Genomic DNA, 16,082 nt, shown 5'->3' with positions numbered 1-16,082 from the left:
TGCATGCTCCAAACCCACAAGGACACACACAGCACATGTGCGCAGGTCGACCCCTGTGATTGGTTTTAATTAAATCATGATAATAGGAGCGGGCCGAGATCTCATCCCTCCATTCTCCCTCAAACCATCACCTAATCGCATTTATACACACACACACACACACACACACACAACACACACACACTCACTGCAATTATCAGCCCTACTTTTACACCCCACTATATAATTACGCTGTCAATTTGCAACGCTAAGATTTACAGCTGAGGCTCTAACACAAAGCATTTTTTTGCTTTAAATTCTGTAAGGACAACAATGGCTGAGCCGAGCAAGCGGCCCAAACTTTATTCACTCTTAAATTATTATTCATGGGATTTACAATAGGGTGTCTGCAGAGTGCTGAGTGAGTGCCAGTGCGTGTCCTAATAGTATTGTGTTATACAGTGCTGTATTGTTAGCGAACCACTAAAGCTTCCCATCTACCGCTCGGTCTCATTTAGCCAGACACAATGGAGCCTGGACACTGATGGTGTGGTGTACAATTCACCTCAGTGTATGCGTGTGTGTGTGTGTGTGTGTGTGTGTGTGTGTGTGTGTGTGTGTGTCTGTGATTATGCGCATCTGCACACAGACACACAGATACAATTACATCATGTATCTATTGGAAAATAACACACAACCACACACCTGCAGGCTCTTGAATTGATATGAGTGGACAGACGTGCCTGTTCCATGGCATGGACATATACGTGCGTGCAATTTTCCTAAAGTACATCACAGCTGCAAAATAGAGCAAATGGGTGCAGGTGGGCTCACAGAGGAAATGCAAAAATACAAGCACACACAAACATTTCAACACAAAGACAGTTGTATTGTTGTTCAAGTGGTACTTATGCTTTGGGAGTGCTTCCTGAGATCAGGGCATGAAAATGTTTAACCCCCAGTAACCCCAGTGGACTAGAGTAAAAGCTGAACTGGACAGACAATCAAATGTGTGGCACACTAACAAAATAAATTTGAACAGAGAGAAGATTAGTGTTGCAGATTGAAAGTCCTAGGGCACACTTGTACATATCAGTTTGGACAGGTCAGAGTTTAATGTAAAAGTAAAATCCATTTTAATTTGGCAGCATGGCTCTGTTAATGTGTTGCTCTGGAGCAAGTCTGACAAGTCATAATTTGTGTAATTTTTTTGACACACAAGGAAAGAGTCACTATGATGTATAGATGTAATAAATGAATGCACAGGAGACTCACAGAGGTACCCTCCTTCAGTTTCCAGCAGAAGTTTTGTATGTAACCACAATAAATCAAACAGCAACATTTTTGTTTTTCTTGTTTACTCGTGAGCTTTGCTGGTCGCTGCTTCCTGTAACTCCCCCGTCCCCCTGCGCTCTGACACATCCTCTGTCTTGTGCTTTTTAAGCTCATCAGGTGGCTGAGTGTGTAATTTCGTTGTTAAAGGTACCCTGCGGAGTTTTATTGTAAAGAATAAATGTTTCTGTTTACTCGCCAGGTTTTTGTGCATCTTTAAAAGGTGTGGCAAATCAGTTGATTTGCTCGACAGCTCCAGCTTGTTTACCAGCTTGTAGTTTTCCTCATCACAGCTGATGCTTGTTGTATTTTTTTTTTTTTTGGTTATATATGAATGAAATGTGTATTCAAGCATTTGTTTGTGAATGTGAGCACAAGATCAAGCAAACCATAAAAACACTGACTCACAGTAGGAGACCTGAGACAAGTCAACATTACGAGACACATTTGATGAGTGCTACAATGTGAGTGAAGCTGTACAAAAGTTTTATGATGCTGAAAGCTGTGTTTGACCAGTGAGTGATGTTCAGCAGTGCTACTATGCAACCCCCAACGGAAATGTTTGGCCAAGGAACTAAATTTAGACACTCGATCACTCGATCCTCCACTAAAAACAAAGGTAATGTTTATAAAAAAGCATATGCTGAGGAAAAAGATGTTCACGTATGTGAAAACAAATGACTGTAATAACTTGCTTCATGTGCAGGGCCCAAATAATGAACAAATTTTCTTTGCTGATGGGATTTACTTGCAATAGCTACAGTCATATAGGTCAGCTGGAGTGGGTCAGGTATAAAGTGGGACACAGTCAGCACAGAGTCTGGACAACCTCCTCTTGGGCAAAACTGGCTCAGATAAGCCGTGATCTCCAGTGACTGGCAGCAGGTTTAGGAGATGCCTATCATGTTATAAGCTCTCATATCTGTCTGCTCCACCTGAGCACCATTTATTTGCGTGATTAGCCTGCAGTATTGCAGTAATGAGCCTGACACCAACATAACCTAATAACTGTAGAGGTGTTGCATCACTTTCCTGTGTGTGCCTTTGTGTAGGTATAAGGGAGTTTGCTTCTGGCTTTTAAGTTATAACTCCTCTGAGGCTAATGTTGAGATTACTTGTACCACAGATATTTTTTTTTTTTTTTTTGGAGAAACTAGAAGATGTTACTCTTTGGTATTACAGATTTTCCGCTAATTTTTCCATCTGTGACCACAGAGACACCAACTCAATAAAAAAGGGGTCGCTGTTAACCGGACCTTAACCCTAACCCTAGATGGTTTGCTGGTGAACTGGTGGATGTACAAAGATTAAACATCACCAAAAGAAAAGATTGTACAGAAAACTTCTGTTTTTTTTTTTCAATTTGACAAAGAATACATTTATAAACTATAAACTTAAGTCCTGTATGAATAGATTTTTCTATCTGTATGTTCATTAGTGTGGACGTGTGTGACTTGGTCTAAAATATAGCAAACTTAAGCCTACAGGGAGGTAATAGCAAACCCATTTGCATGTCTGCAGCTTCTTTCTCTGTGTGACCCACTCTGACACTAACTTACCTCAGAGGACTGCTGTCTTGTCTGCTGGTCGTGTATCACTACCTCAGGATAGCTGCAGCCTAGAATATTCGTTTCAGCTGGAGGTGGGGGATGAGAGGGAAAAATGGAGGCTAGGATGGTGAATTACTGGGGGCAGATTTCCACACTGATTGCAAAGGCGTTTCACCCACTGTTGATTTGCATAAATAAATATTCAGTAATTATGTGGAGACCTTGTGCATGGACGATCACGACAGTTTCTGCAAATATCCTCCTGTCGCACTCAGAACTGGAAACATCTGTGCGAGAAGTGCTTTGCTTAAAACTTTACGCCTACACTTGAGTTTTTCCCTTCCTGATGGGTGCTCAAGGATTGCTATAAATTAGTTTAAACTGCACCACAGTAATGAGATTTTTTTTCATTGTCTTTCTTCCTTCAGTTTCTGAGTCAGTTTTTTTTAAATTTACACTACACCTGTAAAAAGGCATAAAATATTTACGAGGCTATTGGCTCACCTCAGGCATCAGTGTGAAACTTGAATTGGGCCAAACGTTTAAAATGCAAGAACCTGTGAATGCCTGTGCTTGATTTTCTTAGTTTAAAAGAAAAATGCTAAATTTTTCACCTATATTAACATCCAGGTAACATTTGTGTGTTTGGTGCTAAGCAGTGTGTAGTGGGCTTTTTCTTCTATATGAGTGGCTTCCTTCATTACAGGACTGTGTATATACAGGTGCACAGAACACTTCTAAACACTGGGGGAAAAAAAAGCATAAACCATCACAGTACACAGAGTCACTAAAAGCTTTAAGGTATCTGATATTAAATGGAAAATGAAGCAGCCAGAGTGTTTTTCATGTTTTTTTGATAAGGATAAAACTGTGTTTAATGTAAGCGTCCTCACACTCGCACACAGACACCTGTTGTTGTTGTTGTTGTTGTCGTCTCCTTCCTCTCTCACTCTGCGATCTCTTCTTTCCTCCTGTCAGCTCCACTTCTCTCCCTCTGCCTGCTCGCAGTCTCATTCCCAGATGAGTGTTGAAGCAATAATTAATGCTCAGAGAGCTTTTCTTGCAAACACACACACACACACACGTGGGAAAAGGAATAAACACATTTTCTTTCTTTGTCAAAAATAAATAAATGAAAAATAATGCAGGCAAAGCAGAAATATTCCCCGTGGAGGGTGAATGTATATACTTTTTTGTGAAACTTCGTCACCATCAGGGAGGCAGTAGATCAGCAGATCTAGTGAGCGAACATACTCTCCCTCCCTAGATACTTGCTTTGTCAGCCGTGAGGCGCAGCAGATCCTCCAGTCTGGCTTCGTCATTTAGAGCCAACTAAAATTTCAGGTCATAAATCCATTGATTGTGAGCTGCTGCTACAGCTAACTTCAGGATTAGCTTGATTATCATCTTTTTGAATTTTGTCTCAACTTTAAATTTAATTGGATGAAAAGTTTAAACTTAATTGCTCTTTTTTTTTTCATTGTGAACAAAAAAAAAACTGTTTTCCTAAAAGTTGTGAATTTCTCTTGCTCCCATTTTGCTCACCTCATTTCTGCTTGTTTATTTCATTTTGGACACACTTTATATGTGATTGCTAGTTGGGTTTGGGAGAGACTGTTGGCTCAGCAGTGTAGGGGAGACAGGGACAGGTGAAATGCAGACTATACTACTGGAGCCAGTCTGCACAAGCTTAACTCAGTTAAGAGCAACAGTTTGCTTGAGATGCAGGGAGTTCATACTAAAACTGGAGACACAACACCCACAACAACAGAGTGGTTTGCATATTATGTGTACAAAAAGCCAGTCCAGCCCTTTGGTCCAGACTCAATCTTTCCTTCTCACCTACAGTACAATTATCACCAGAGAATGCAGAGCCCTGTGATAAATGAATTTCATATCAGCCGTATCACAGCCAGTGTGTCACAGTCACACTGAGACACGATGAATCAAACTGCTGCACAGAGGTCAGTTTTGTTCCTGTGGTTGTATTTTGCCCATGTCCGGTGCAGCCATTTAATACATAGTCCAAGCTTACTGTCAGTCTTGTTAATTCAAAGTAACTACGCTTGTCTTAAGTAAGATTAAATGGAGTAAATGTCTAATTACTTTGTCTAGTCATACACCTAGCACTGAATATGAGGACAGACTCCCACTAAGCTGAGGGCCAAAAACGAGCATTCTTTGACTTAAAGACAAATCTATTTTACAGTCGGTAAATGTGTTTTTTACAACAACTTCAAGCAGTTAAAAGTCCATGGAGGCCCAAGTCATGAATTCCAAGAGCATCAGTTATTAAAAATGCAAAGTTACCTAACGTGGCAGTAACAAGAGCCGACAGACTAACTGCAGATGACACTTTCTCCTGACAGTGAAAGCTCGGCTGGGTGGAGGCAAAATCATGCAAAAAAAGGCTCATCACGTGTCACCTTCAGACCCGTGGCTAGGGGGTCAACAACACATCAGATGTGTGAATGACATGTTCTCCACACTCGTGCTGCGCAAGGTTAACCGCAGCAGCTGCAGGGATTAGCTTCTCTGTTTAGTTTGTCACCTTTGATTTGAGTCTAAAGTAAAATTTGTGGAGTTATGGAAAAGATTTCGTAATGCTGTTCTCACAAGGTGAATTACTTTCCAACCTTCAAATGTATTTCTGGCTGCAGGGCAGCTAATACCTTTTTCCTGCTGTAATTACATGGAGTCACACAGCCAGTTTCTCCCGACAGTTACCAAGTATTTCTAATCAGATTGATTAAATCTGGTTGCAAGCCGAGCATTAATCCCTGCTTCTGCACCACCACACTGGCATCGTGAGCCTTCTTCCCTCTGACATCCTCTTGTTTTCCTTCTCATCTACAGTACAATTATCACCAGAGAATGCAGACCCCTGTGGTAAATGGCTTTCATATCAGCCATATCACAGTCATTAGATACACTAATCAACTCGGTCATTTTCTGCTGTGATTATAACAGACTGGTAATGCGCCTTTTATTAACCCTGTGGCTACCCCCCCCCCCCCCCCCCCCCCCCCCGTCCCACTTTCTCTCCTCCTCCTCACCTCCTCCTCAGGCTTTGCAGTAAATCTCCAGGTGATCCTGGCAAACCCACGGGCGCAGTTCAAACGGCGGGGCTCTCAGCCAGGGATGCAGGAATCCGACTTCCTCAAGCAGATCACCAAGGTCGCCGACTTGGAGCCCAAGGCCAACAACTGCACACGGGTCAGTAACCACACATGTCTGTGCAACATACTGAAAACAATCCAGGCGAGATCATGTGAAAGAGTTAAACACCTCGGGACCTTACCCACCCAGTGAAAATTTGATCAAATTTGCTAGAAATTTGAATAACATTGAGACAAGGTGAAAAGATGGATGAACAGAGCTGTAGAGCTCTCTTTGTGATTAAATTGATTAAATTTTGGTTGAAAGGACGGCGGTCTTCCCTGACACCTTTACGGACTCCTCAGATAACCAGCACATTCAAACATAAATTACATGTAGATGCATATATACATGGCAGAAGCATGTTTCTGTGTTTTTTTTGTTTTTTGTTTTTTTTTTTAAAAGTATCATCCGTTAGTACTAGCCTGTACCTGGAGTGGCTGTTGTGTGTCTAAGAATGATCTCACAGCCAAACAAAATGTAAATTAAAAAAAAAAAAGACACACTAGATATCTGCTAAACGTTTATATGGTTTTAGCCTAGACTTGATCTATGAAACCTCTAATCAACAAAAGATTGCTCAGTGGGTGAAGGTAAGCTGGTGAATGGTTGGAAACAGGCTGAGTTTAAGTCTTCAGGTTGAGTTTTCAACGTTTACTTGATAGATACTCTGATCGGTCCATCAGATTTAGACAGAGAGAAATCACCTTCAGATTTGTTGAAGTGAAGGATTGCAGGTAGCCAGTCCTCACTTTTTTCCACAGAACATATTTTTACAAAACTTTAACACAACATTTTCATTCTCTCACAGAACCGATATGTTTCTGTGTCAGTCCGGTGCTGTGATGGCTCACGTTTCTCTGGTTTTGCGTAACTCCAGTGAATGTGTGTTGGGCTCCGTGCACTGCCAAGCTTGAGATGCCTCCTGCTAATGTGCTGCTACACTGTCTGTGCAGACACTATGTAACCTAATCACACACAAATTACACTCTGTTACAATTAAAACAAATCACAGTTCACTCAGTGCATCAGTGTCCCTTCAGGAAAGAGATCTTATAAAAATGTGCTTCAGATGATATTTTCATTGTTAGAACAATGTAGCTTTTTTCTGTGGGTGTAAATAGATTTAAAATCCATATTCAGACTGTACATTTTCACAAAACTAGCTGTGCGGTACAGGATGAAGCTTGACCGATTTTACACAGGTGTTTACTTCATGTGTGATCCTGAAGCGTGGCTCCTTGTGTTATTTAACTCGAGACAGGAAGTTAATGCACATGCAAAAATGATTTATCAAATGATGATGTTCTAAAAAAACTGTAGAACTTACTGGTCCAAAAAAGTGGATTCAGTTAGATTAGGTGGTTTTAGCTGTGATAATTTTTCTTCCTACCATTATTTCCTGTCATGACCACTGATCATTTGAGGGGCACCTCTGGCTGTTTCCTTTTTTTTCTCCTAAGTAAATGAAATTGTTTTTGTTTGTTTCTTTTTTTAATTCTTTGCTTTCTTGTTTCTCACATGCATACAGGATGTAGACAGTCCAGCTTCCCGATCACTGAACAAACAAACATGGATTACAGCTCACACAGTGTGTTATGACCTCAGCTAACGATGGAAAGCATCATTTTGTACCTCTATATAAATGTTTAAAGCTCTATATAAAAGTTTAAAGTAATAATGATTTTTTTTAACCATATTAACTAAGGAAACATTGCTTTCGAATTATTAAAAAAAAAACAAAACAAATGAAACAGGCCTTTACAAAAATGATGGAAAGACCACAGCGACATGTTCAACTAAGGTGTGTCCTGTAATCAGCATCACAGGAGATGAGAGACAATTATTGACAAGCATTTTAAAGGTAAAGGCTACAAGACCATCTCCAAGCAGCTTGATGTTCCTGTGACTACAATTGTACACATTATTCAGAAGTTTAAGGTCCACGGGACTGTAGCCAACCTCCCTGGACGTGGCAGCAAGAGGAAAAGTGATGACAAATTGAAGAGACAGATAATACGACGGGGAAGCAAAGAGCCCAGAACAACTTCTAAAGAGATTAGGGGTGAACTCCAAGGTCAAAGTACATCAGTGTCACATCACACTATCTATCAGTGTTTGAGGCAAAGATGACCGAGGAGGACACCACTGTTGAAAGCAAATCAATCTTGAGTCTGTGCAGGATACAATGAAATCTCAAGATTAAAATGTGCTGCCCAGTGTCAGAAAGCTTTGTCTCAGTCACAGGTCAGGGGTCCTCCAGCAGGTTAATGAAGTGACCTCGATGAGCCCTCATCTAAACCCTATTGAACATCTGTGGAAGCAGCTGAAACATGCAGTCTGGAGAAGGCACCCTTCAAACCTGAGACAGGAGTGGGCCAGAACACCTGTGGACAGGTGCAGGAGTCTCACTGAGAGTTCCAGAAATCACTTGATTGCTTCAAAAGGTTTTGCAACAAAATAGTAAGTTAAGGGTACCATTTTTGTCCAGGCCAGTTTCTTTGGTTTGCTTTTTTATTTATTTATTTTTTTTAAATAAATTATTTTGAGCCACAATTTAAAAGCAATATCCAGTTTTCATTTTCAGTAAATTTGTATTTATTATTACTTTGGTCAGTTTGAAGTTATTTCAGTGATCATTGTGGGTTTTTCTTTAACAGAAGGATACCAGCATCTGTATAAAGTAATATGCAATTTGTATTGTATTCAGGGCAGAACTAATCAATTATAGATTAGTGAGTTATCAGACTACAGTGACCTGTATGCTGGAGGTGAATGACACAGACTAGTGCTTAATAAAAGCCCAATTTTTCAGTTTTAATCTGACGTGCACATTTGTGTATCTGGGGCACAACTGCAGCCATCACAATGACCATCACAGCAGTAACTAACCGTGGGGCCTCTCCCCCGGCTATTGACAGCATGAGTCATGCTTTAAGTTAGTGGCACAGTCTAAACTTAGACACACACACAGCTTAAATTGGATAGAAAGTGCGTTGTGTGCTTAGACAGTTTAGATCGATGCAGCTCATTTCAGATCGCCATGGCCCCCGTTGGCACCCGGTTTTATGAAGCCACTCATCCTCTTGACAACCATCACAGAGCTGCCTTAAAGGACTTTATGTGACAAATGGATCCTATTATATTTTTACCTTTCAAGGAACATGTGAGCTCAAAGTGTGATGCCCACAGCTGTTCCAACAAAGCACCAAGTCTGCAAGTGCCAATGTATTTGTTTTTACTTTCCTTATTAAAGCCTTACTGTCAGTGTGCCACAGCAGTCAGCAGTGACCATTGTATGTCCATCACATCCATGTGATTTTCAGTGGATGCTCTTAAACATCAGTGGAAGAAATCCACAGATTCAACATCCTTTGTAGGCGTATCAATCTTACTCAAGTTTGTTGCACATTTTTCCTGTTGAAATACATCCCAGTCATTCCTAATGGGAACATTCATAAAGACCAACTCCATCAACAGCTACTGTGTTTCTGTGAAGTTGGGTTGGGGTGTTTCTTAATTCCCAGATAAACAGTTTTGAAAGATTCTGGTGATGCAGTGAGCTTTGTCCTCCCGTCTACTTTAATGTATCCCCAAAACTGATTGTCTAGTCTTTTTCTTTGCTAAAAAGCTGGATTCCATAGATTATCTCATAATTTAAAATGCAGATTTCCTTGAGATTTGCTGAACTCCTTCATATTTCCAGTAAGTTTTACAGTGAGATTTATTGTGAAGATTTGTTTTAAAATGTTCCTTTTAGTTGCATCAACAGTGGAACCTCTAAAGGGTCCAGAGTGCGGTCTAACAAAAATAATTAGTCTTCAAATTCTGATGGTGGTAATCGTGCTGGTGTTGAGGCCACAGACATTCAGGCTGTTGCAGAAAAAGGAAAGCAGAGTAACACAAAGCAATTGGATGGAAAATCTGTTTGAACTATCACTGATTTAAATTAGTTTTATATGGAATTTAAAAGTAACACGATACTGTTTTTAAATTAACTGCAAAATGGGTGGAACAAAAAACAAATCAGTCATTACTTCATGACTTTATCAAATACAGGAAGGTCAATAATTAGTGATCCTTTATTAGAGCTGACAAGGAAACAAGGAAATGACCTCTGTCTCAGAGCTTCCCGCTAAGCCGAAATTTCGAGTTATTAACACGAAAATTTGAGATGCGTAACTCAAAATTTCGAGAAAACAACTTGAAATTTCGAGTTACGGCTGGCGTTAACTACGCCACACATCAGCACTAACGCAGTACATGGAGGAACTAACAGCACAGGGTTCTCAGCAGTTTGGAGGAATTTCACACCAGCTGTGTTAACATGTCTTCATGAACGTTGAAATAATTTTGGATTTGATCATAAACTTTGGTCCAGAGAGTTGACACAACTGAAAGCTCAGATGAAGCTCAGATGAGGCCCTGCTGGCTTCTCTCTCTCTCTCACTCTCATTATGTTCACTGGAACACTTGTTGGCAGGCTTTTGTTGCATTTACAGCATCATAATGTTGTTTTAACTCTAGTAATATTATTTCACTTCATTACACTTCATCTTCCTGCTACCACACTGCTGATGGTACAACTCAAGCACCTGTTTAACATTGACGTTCTTTTTTCTTTTCTTAATGCTTGTATCCAAATCCTTTTTAGATTTAGAAAAAAATATCAGAAGCTGCTGTTTTATCTGGAATTAACAAACATATAAAATCTAACCATTGTGGTTCAGCGTCTGTGTCTGTGCAGGTCACAGTTTCGAGCTGTAAATCCCTGGTGGGTTATGGGTAAATGTTTCCTGCAGGGAATAGGATAAAGACCCCCCCTGGAGCTGCTGGGTCATCATTTACTGCTGGCTGCTGCTGCTGCAGACAGCTCTGTGTTGAAACTATCATCATCATTATCAACCCCATTACACTAATGGAGGCGCCCTGCTGCTAATATTAATACAGGTTATTAGCAGCCTGTGACATCATCAGTCATCAGCCAGCACAGCCCAGACAGGACGATGTGATATCAGCATTTATCACGTCAGAGTTACAATAGCAATGGGTTGTGACATCATCGCTCATAAAGGCACCGATGTGCGGCTAAAACACAAGACATCAGTCAGCGAGCAGAACACAGAGCCTCCTGCACACAACGCTGTGAAATCTTTCATGTAGCTGCAACGATGTAACGTGACATTAAACCATGAAGCAGTTCAGGAAAAAATGACAAGGCATAAACTCAATACATTATTAAATCATATTTGACTTTAAATATGTCAATAAAATATAATTAGTGCAACAAATACAAAGTAAAACTAATTTAAAAAAATAAGCTTATTTGCGAAAAAAGAATTTATATCAAAAATATTGTGGACATGTAGTTTTGCTCCTCTGTAAGCTGCATGTTTTTAAACTAGAGCGGCTTAAATCATTGCATGAAGCTTTTACAGTGCTTCATTTAAAGAGTTTTATATCAGTTTTAAGCACAAATGTGAAGTTGCTGAATTTTGCTAAATGGGAGTTAATATAAAGAAAAAGGTTGACTTCTTTAGCTTAAGGTTGGACCCTGAAAATGGTGACAAAAGGTTTTAATAAATAAAACTCCAACCCATAATAACAATCAGCCCAGTTCCATCCAAAGCTTTTGAATCCCTGCTAATAGACTCAGTGGTGATACTTTCAATTTTCTTTCAGTTTTGTCAATTTGGTCATGGTTTTTTTTTTTCTGGAGCTGTCATGTTTTAACACAAATTAAGCTCAAACCATTAGCGGGAACCTATTGTGCTAATTTCCACCTCCACATTTTTTATTCTTTAGCTCTGCGTGATTCTGAAAAGTCCATCGCTCTTTAAAGCCAGGTTTCTTCTGACTGGCCACTCCTTGAAAAGAGAAGGTTAAATAGCAGCTAGGTGGGTTTTTGCCTTTTTAGAGTTTGCATGAGGGAAAAGGGAAGTATAGCAGGAGTGACCACATGTTAGCTTAGATAAATACTTATTATCAATACATCCTGATTCCTCAACGCCTGATGCCAGATGACATCCGAGCCAACGTGGCTTTAGTTATACACTGCTAAAAAAAATTAAAGGAACACTTTTTTAATCAGAGTTTAGCATCAAGTCAGTTAAACTTCTGGGATATTGATCTGGTCAGTTAAGTAGCACAGTGGGTTGTTAATCAGTTTCAGCTGCTTCAGTGTTAATGAAATTAACAGCATGTGCACTAGAGGGGCAACAATGAAATAATCTCCAAAACAGGAATAGTTTTACAGGTGCAGGCCACTGACATTTTTCCCTCCTCATCTTTTCTGACTGTTTTTTTTTTCCTGCTAGTTTTAGTTAGGGTCAGTGTCTCTACTGGTAGCTTGAGGAGATTGTCTAATTGTCTACAGAGGTTGCACAGGTAGTACAACTCATCCAGGATGGCACATCAATACGTGCCATTGGCAGAAGGTTTGTTGTGTCTCCCAGCACAGTCTCAAGAAGCTGGAGGAGACACAGATCCTCTAGCAGAGCTTCACCGGGCTGTAGAAGGTTCTTAACCCATCAGCAGGGCTGGTATCTGCTCCCTTGTGTAAGGAGGAACAGGATGAGAACTGCCAGAGCTACAAAATGACCTCCAGCAGCCACTGGTGTGAATGTCTCTGACCAAACAATCAAAAACAGACTTCATGAGGGTGGCCTGAGGGTCCAACATCCTCTAGTGGGCGCTGTGCTCACTGCCCAGCACCGTGGAGCCTGATTGGCCAGGAGCTCAGTGATGAGCTCAGAGTATCCAGCACATAGTAGTAAGATGTAATATGCAAGCTGGGACCACATACACTGAGCACAACCAAGTGGCTGGGATAGTGTACGGGAACATCTGTGCCACATATGGACTAGAAGTCCTCAAGTCCCAATTGGAGATCCCAACAAAAGTGGCTGAGAACAGGGCAAAGGTCCTGTGGTACTTCCAAGTTCCAGACAGAGAAGCAGCTGCTGGCCAACCAGTATACAAGAAACATGATAGATGTTAGATGTGGCAATCCCAGCAGACAGCAACATCAGGAAGCAGGAGCATGAGAAGACAGAAGTACGGGGGGCTGAAAGAACAACTTGAGCAGATGTGGAAGGTAAAGTCCAAAGTGGGCAAAGAGTTAATAGGGGCATTAGGAACTGCAACCCTGAAACTGGAAGAGTGGCTCCAGCAGATTTCAGACACAACATCTGAGAGCCAGAGTTATTAGAGGAACTGCAGCATTCATCTTTTGCTTACATGAAGCCAAAGCCCAATCAAATGTAACAAGGTGGTGATTTTATACATGGAGTTTCTGCATCCCACTGACCATTTAAATTATGGTTAATTTGGATAATGCTTAGACCACCTAAATAAGTGCCTGTCAGGTTGGCTGCCAAGTGGTAAGGCTTGTTTCTAGAAGGACTTCGACATTACTCAGACTATAAATAGTAACTGCTGATTTTAATAAGTATAATTTTATTGATCACTCAGAACTATAATCATCTGCGGACTACACCTTGTTCTGGATTTGGCTGGATTTTGACTTTTCTGCATTGGTTGATTTTAATTTTTTAAATAATAATACCTTTACCTGCAGACACACCCTAACTCCAGGCTCTGGCCACTGTGAGGTTGGTATCTGGGATCAGATCACAGAACCTGAATGTCGACCTTGACAATGTAGGCCAGAAATGCTCATCTGGCGGCTGGGTCAGTATCTGGAGACGACTGTCAGGAGCTGTAATGTAGTTAGAGCGGGAGAGTAATAGTAACAGACAGCAGTGACAGGACAAGAAAGGAGGGGGAATGGCGGGAACAGATGGAGACAGATGATAGCACAGGGGGGAAAGGAGCTCGAGAAAACAGAAGGATGAGGAGGGTAAAAGCCTATGCAGAGAAAAGAGGATCCATAGACAGATTGATTGACGGGACCCAGGGAGGTCTGCTGCCATGGGGTGAAAGACTGCACTGCTGTCTATTTCATTAGAAATGGCTCTCAGCTTTCTGATAAACTTCATTTTAGTGGCTTTAATGTGGCTAAATGCATCTCTGACCACTTCTTGGTCTGGTTTTGGTGACACAATCCTTAAAGCATCTTGAGTGCATTTACAAATTAGGAATGCATTTTTCCTTCCTGTTCCAGTGAGAGGGATATTTCTGATTCAATTTATTGTAGGAACAGAGAACAGAGAAGCTTTCAGCCAGTGGAAACAGCAAGTGACAAAAGGTCTTGATAAATTCCATCGAAATCACTGCTAATAGACTGACTGGTGTAATTTTTAATTTAGTTTCAGTTTTATAGATTTGTTCATGATTTTAATCAGGAGCTGTTACTTTTACACAGATTAAGTTCAGATCAGTGGAAAACTCTTCTGTACATTTATACCTCCACGTATTTTATTCTTAGACTACTCAAAACAACTTTGTGTGATTCTTAAAAGCAGCTAAATGAGCTATTTCAGCTGCTTTCCACCCCTCTTTAAGCCAGGTTTCTTCTTATTGGCTGTTTAAATAGCAGGTGGGTGGGGCCTTATGCCTGAGAAGACGGCATTGTGGATATCCGTTGTGTCTGACATCATGCAGAGCTGAGAGTACAAAAAATGTCTGAAAGTGAGCCTTTAGAGCACTGTGAAGAGTTTTACAGTAATTCACAGGAATTACTCAAACATACACTGACCTCATTATCTGAAACCTCGGCCATGTTGGCCAACAGTGTACATATAACAGAAAATAGAGATGGAAAACATAATTTGTTCAGAGTAATTTAAATACACTCCATGTAGCTAAATTCCAAATTGAGTTGTAAAACTGACACGCTTCCTTCTATTCATAGTGACTTTTATAAGAAGCAGATGGCCTTACTTTAATCCATCTACAGTATGGTGTTGAATCCAAAATGAGTTCACACTTTTCCCCTGCAGTGCTGTGATTGCCTGTTCAACATGACTCTAGTTCCCCCCCTGGTTCCTGTAGAGAACACCAATAGCTTACTTTTATCACAGGGCATCTGAAGGACTGATGGAATACATGTCAAATATTTTCTTTCCCACATTCACTGTAAATGGTTTTTAGAAATCAGTGACATCACAGAGATATTTATTGATAGTTTCCCCTTCCTAACAACTCCATGAAGGATTTCTTTTTTTAAAACTTACCCACCTGGAAGTTGGATTTGGGGGTGTGGTCAATTTGATTGAAAGGTGTTCCCAACAGAGGCAGCTGTTAGGTTTCACTTCCGCTAAATGGAGTAACTGAACTGGAACTCATTTTCTCTTTTTTAATACTTGCTGTGTAGTACAAGCTGTCCACGAAGTTTGTGCTTCAGCTTTGTTGAACAGAATTGTTACTTTCTTAGTCACAGTCACAGTCTGTGGAGCGTAGTTCTTTTTTAGGACCCAAGTGCAGGACCTGGTGCTGTTTGTCCAGATAAAACAAACTCTTTTACTTAAATTGGGAGGAACAATAAGCCTGTTTATCTGGAAGTAGAGTTTTCATCAATCATCCAAGTGGATGTAGCTTTTTCTCCCACTGAAAATGCTACGTCCAAATAAACAATCAACTTTCTGGGATTTTCGTACCTGGAGGATTGAACATGAATCAAAACAAAAACAAACCAGGGAATTTAAAAGTCCAAAAAGCACTAGGAGCATGACACCAAAGCAACACAGGGGTTACAGAACCATGGATACACAGCATATGTGGGTGATACAACATTGAAAGTAAGGAATGACGGGATTATTTATACACACCTTGATGGGGGATTGAACACAGGGGATAAATGAGGTGCAGCTGAACACAAAAAATAGGTGAAAACAATCAAAGAATCAGGAGCAGATAAACTAAACACAAAAACTGGATGAATCAGAAAACAAACCTATGAAGCAAAAACATGAATTAATCAAAGGAGACTAATTTGAACGGGACACCAACATACAAAAGGACAGCCTTAAAGAATGAGACAGAGGGAGGACACCAATCTATAAATTCAACAAACTGGGAAACACAAAGAACTAAACTAATCCCTTGAAAAACACAAAGTAAACAGAAACCAGAGACTCAATAAGGAAACAAGGTCACAAT

General features: G+C 40.4%; 1 protein-coding gene across 1 annotated transcript in view; it reads left to right on the top strand.

Annotated features, from left to right (window-relative positions):
* Positions 1 to 16,082, top strand: part of b3gat2 (beta-1,3-glucuronyltransferase 2 (glucuronosyltransferase S)) — a 60,190-nt gene that overhangs the window by 38,844 nt on the left and 5,264 nt on the right. Inside the window, exon 3 of the mRNA XM_030747732.1 lies at positions 5,929 to 6,077. Coding sequence (XP_030603592.1) covers positions 5,929 to 6,077 — 149 coding nt within the window. The remainder of the gene's footprint in view (positions 1 to 5,928; positions 6,078 to 16,082) is intronic.

Source organism: Archocentrus centrarchus, chromosome 15 (assembly GCF_007364275.1).
Source record: "Archocentrus centrarchus isolate MPI-CPG fArcCen1 chromosome 15, fArcCen1, whole genome shotgun sequence".
NCBI lineage: Eukaryota > Metazoa > Chordata > Actinopteri > Cichliformes > Cichlidae > Archocentrus > Archocentrus centrarchus.
The sequence above is the reverse complement of the archived record's forward strand: the minus strand, read 5'-3'. Positions and strand labels throughout refer to the sequence as shown.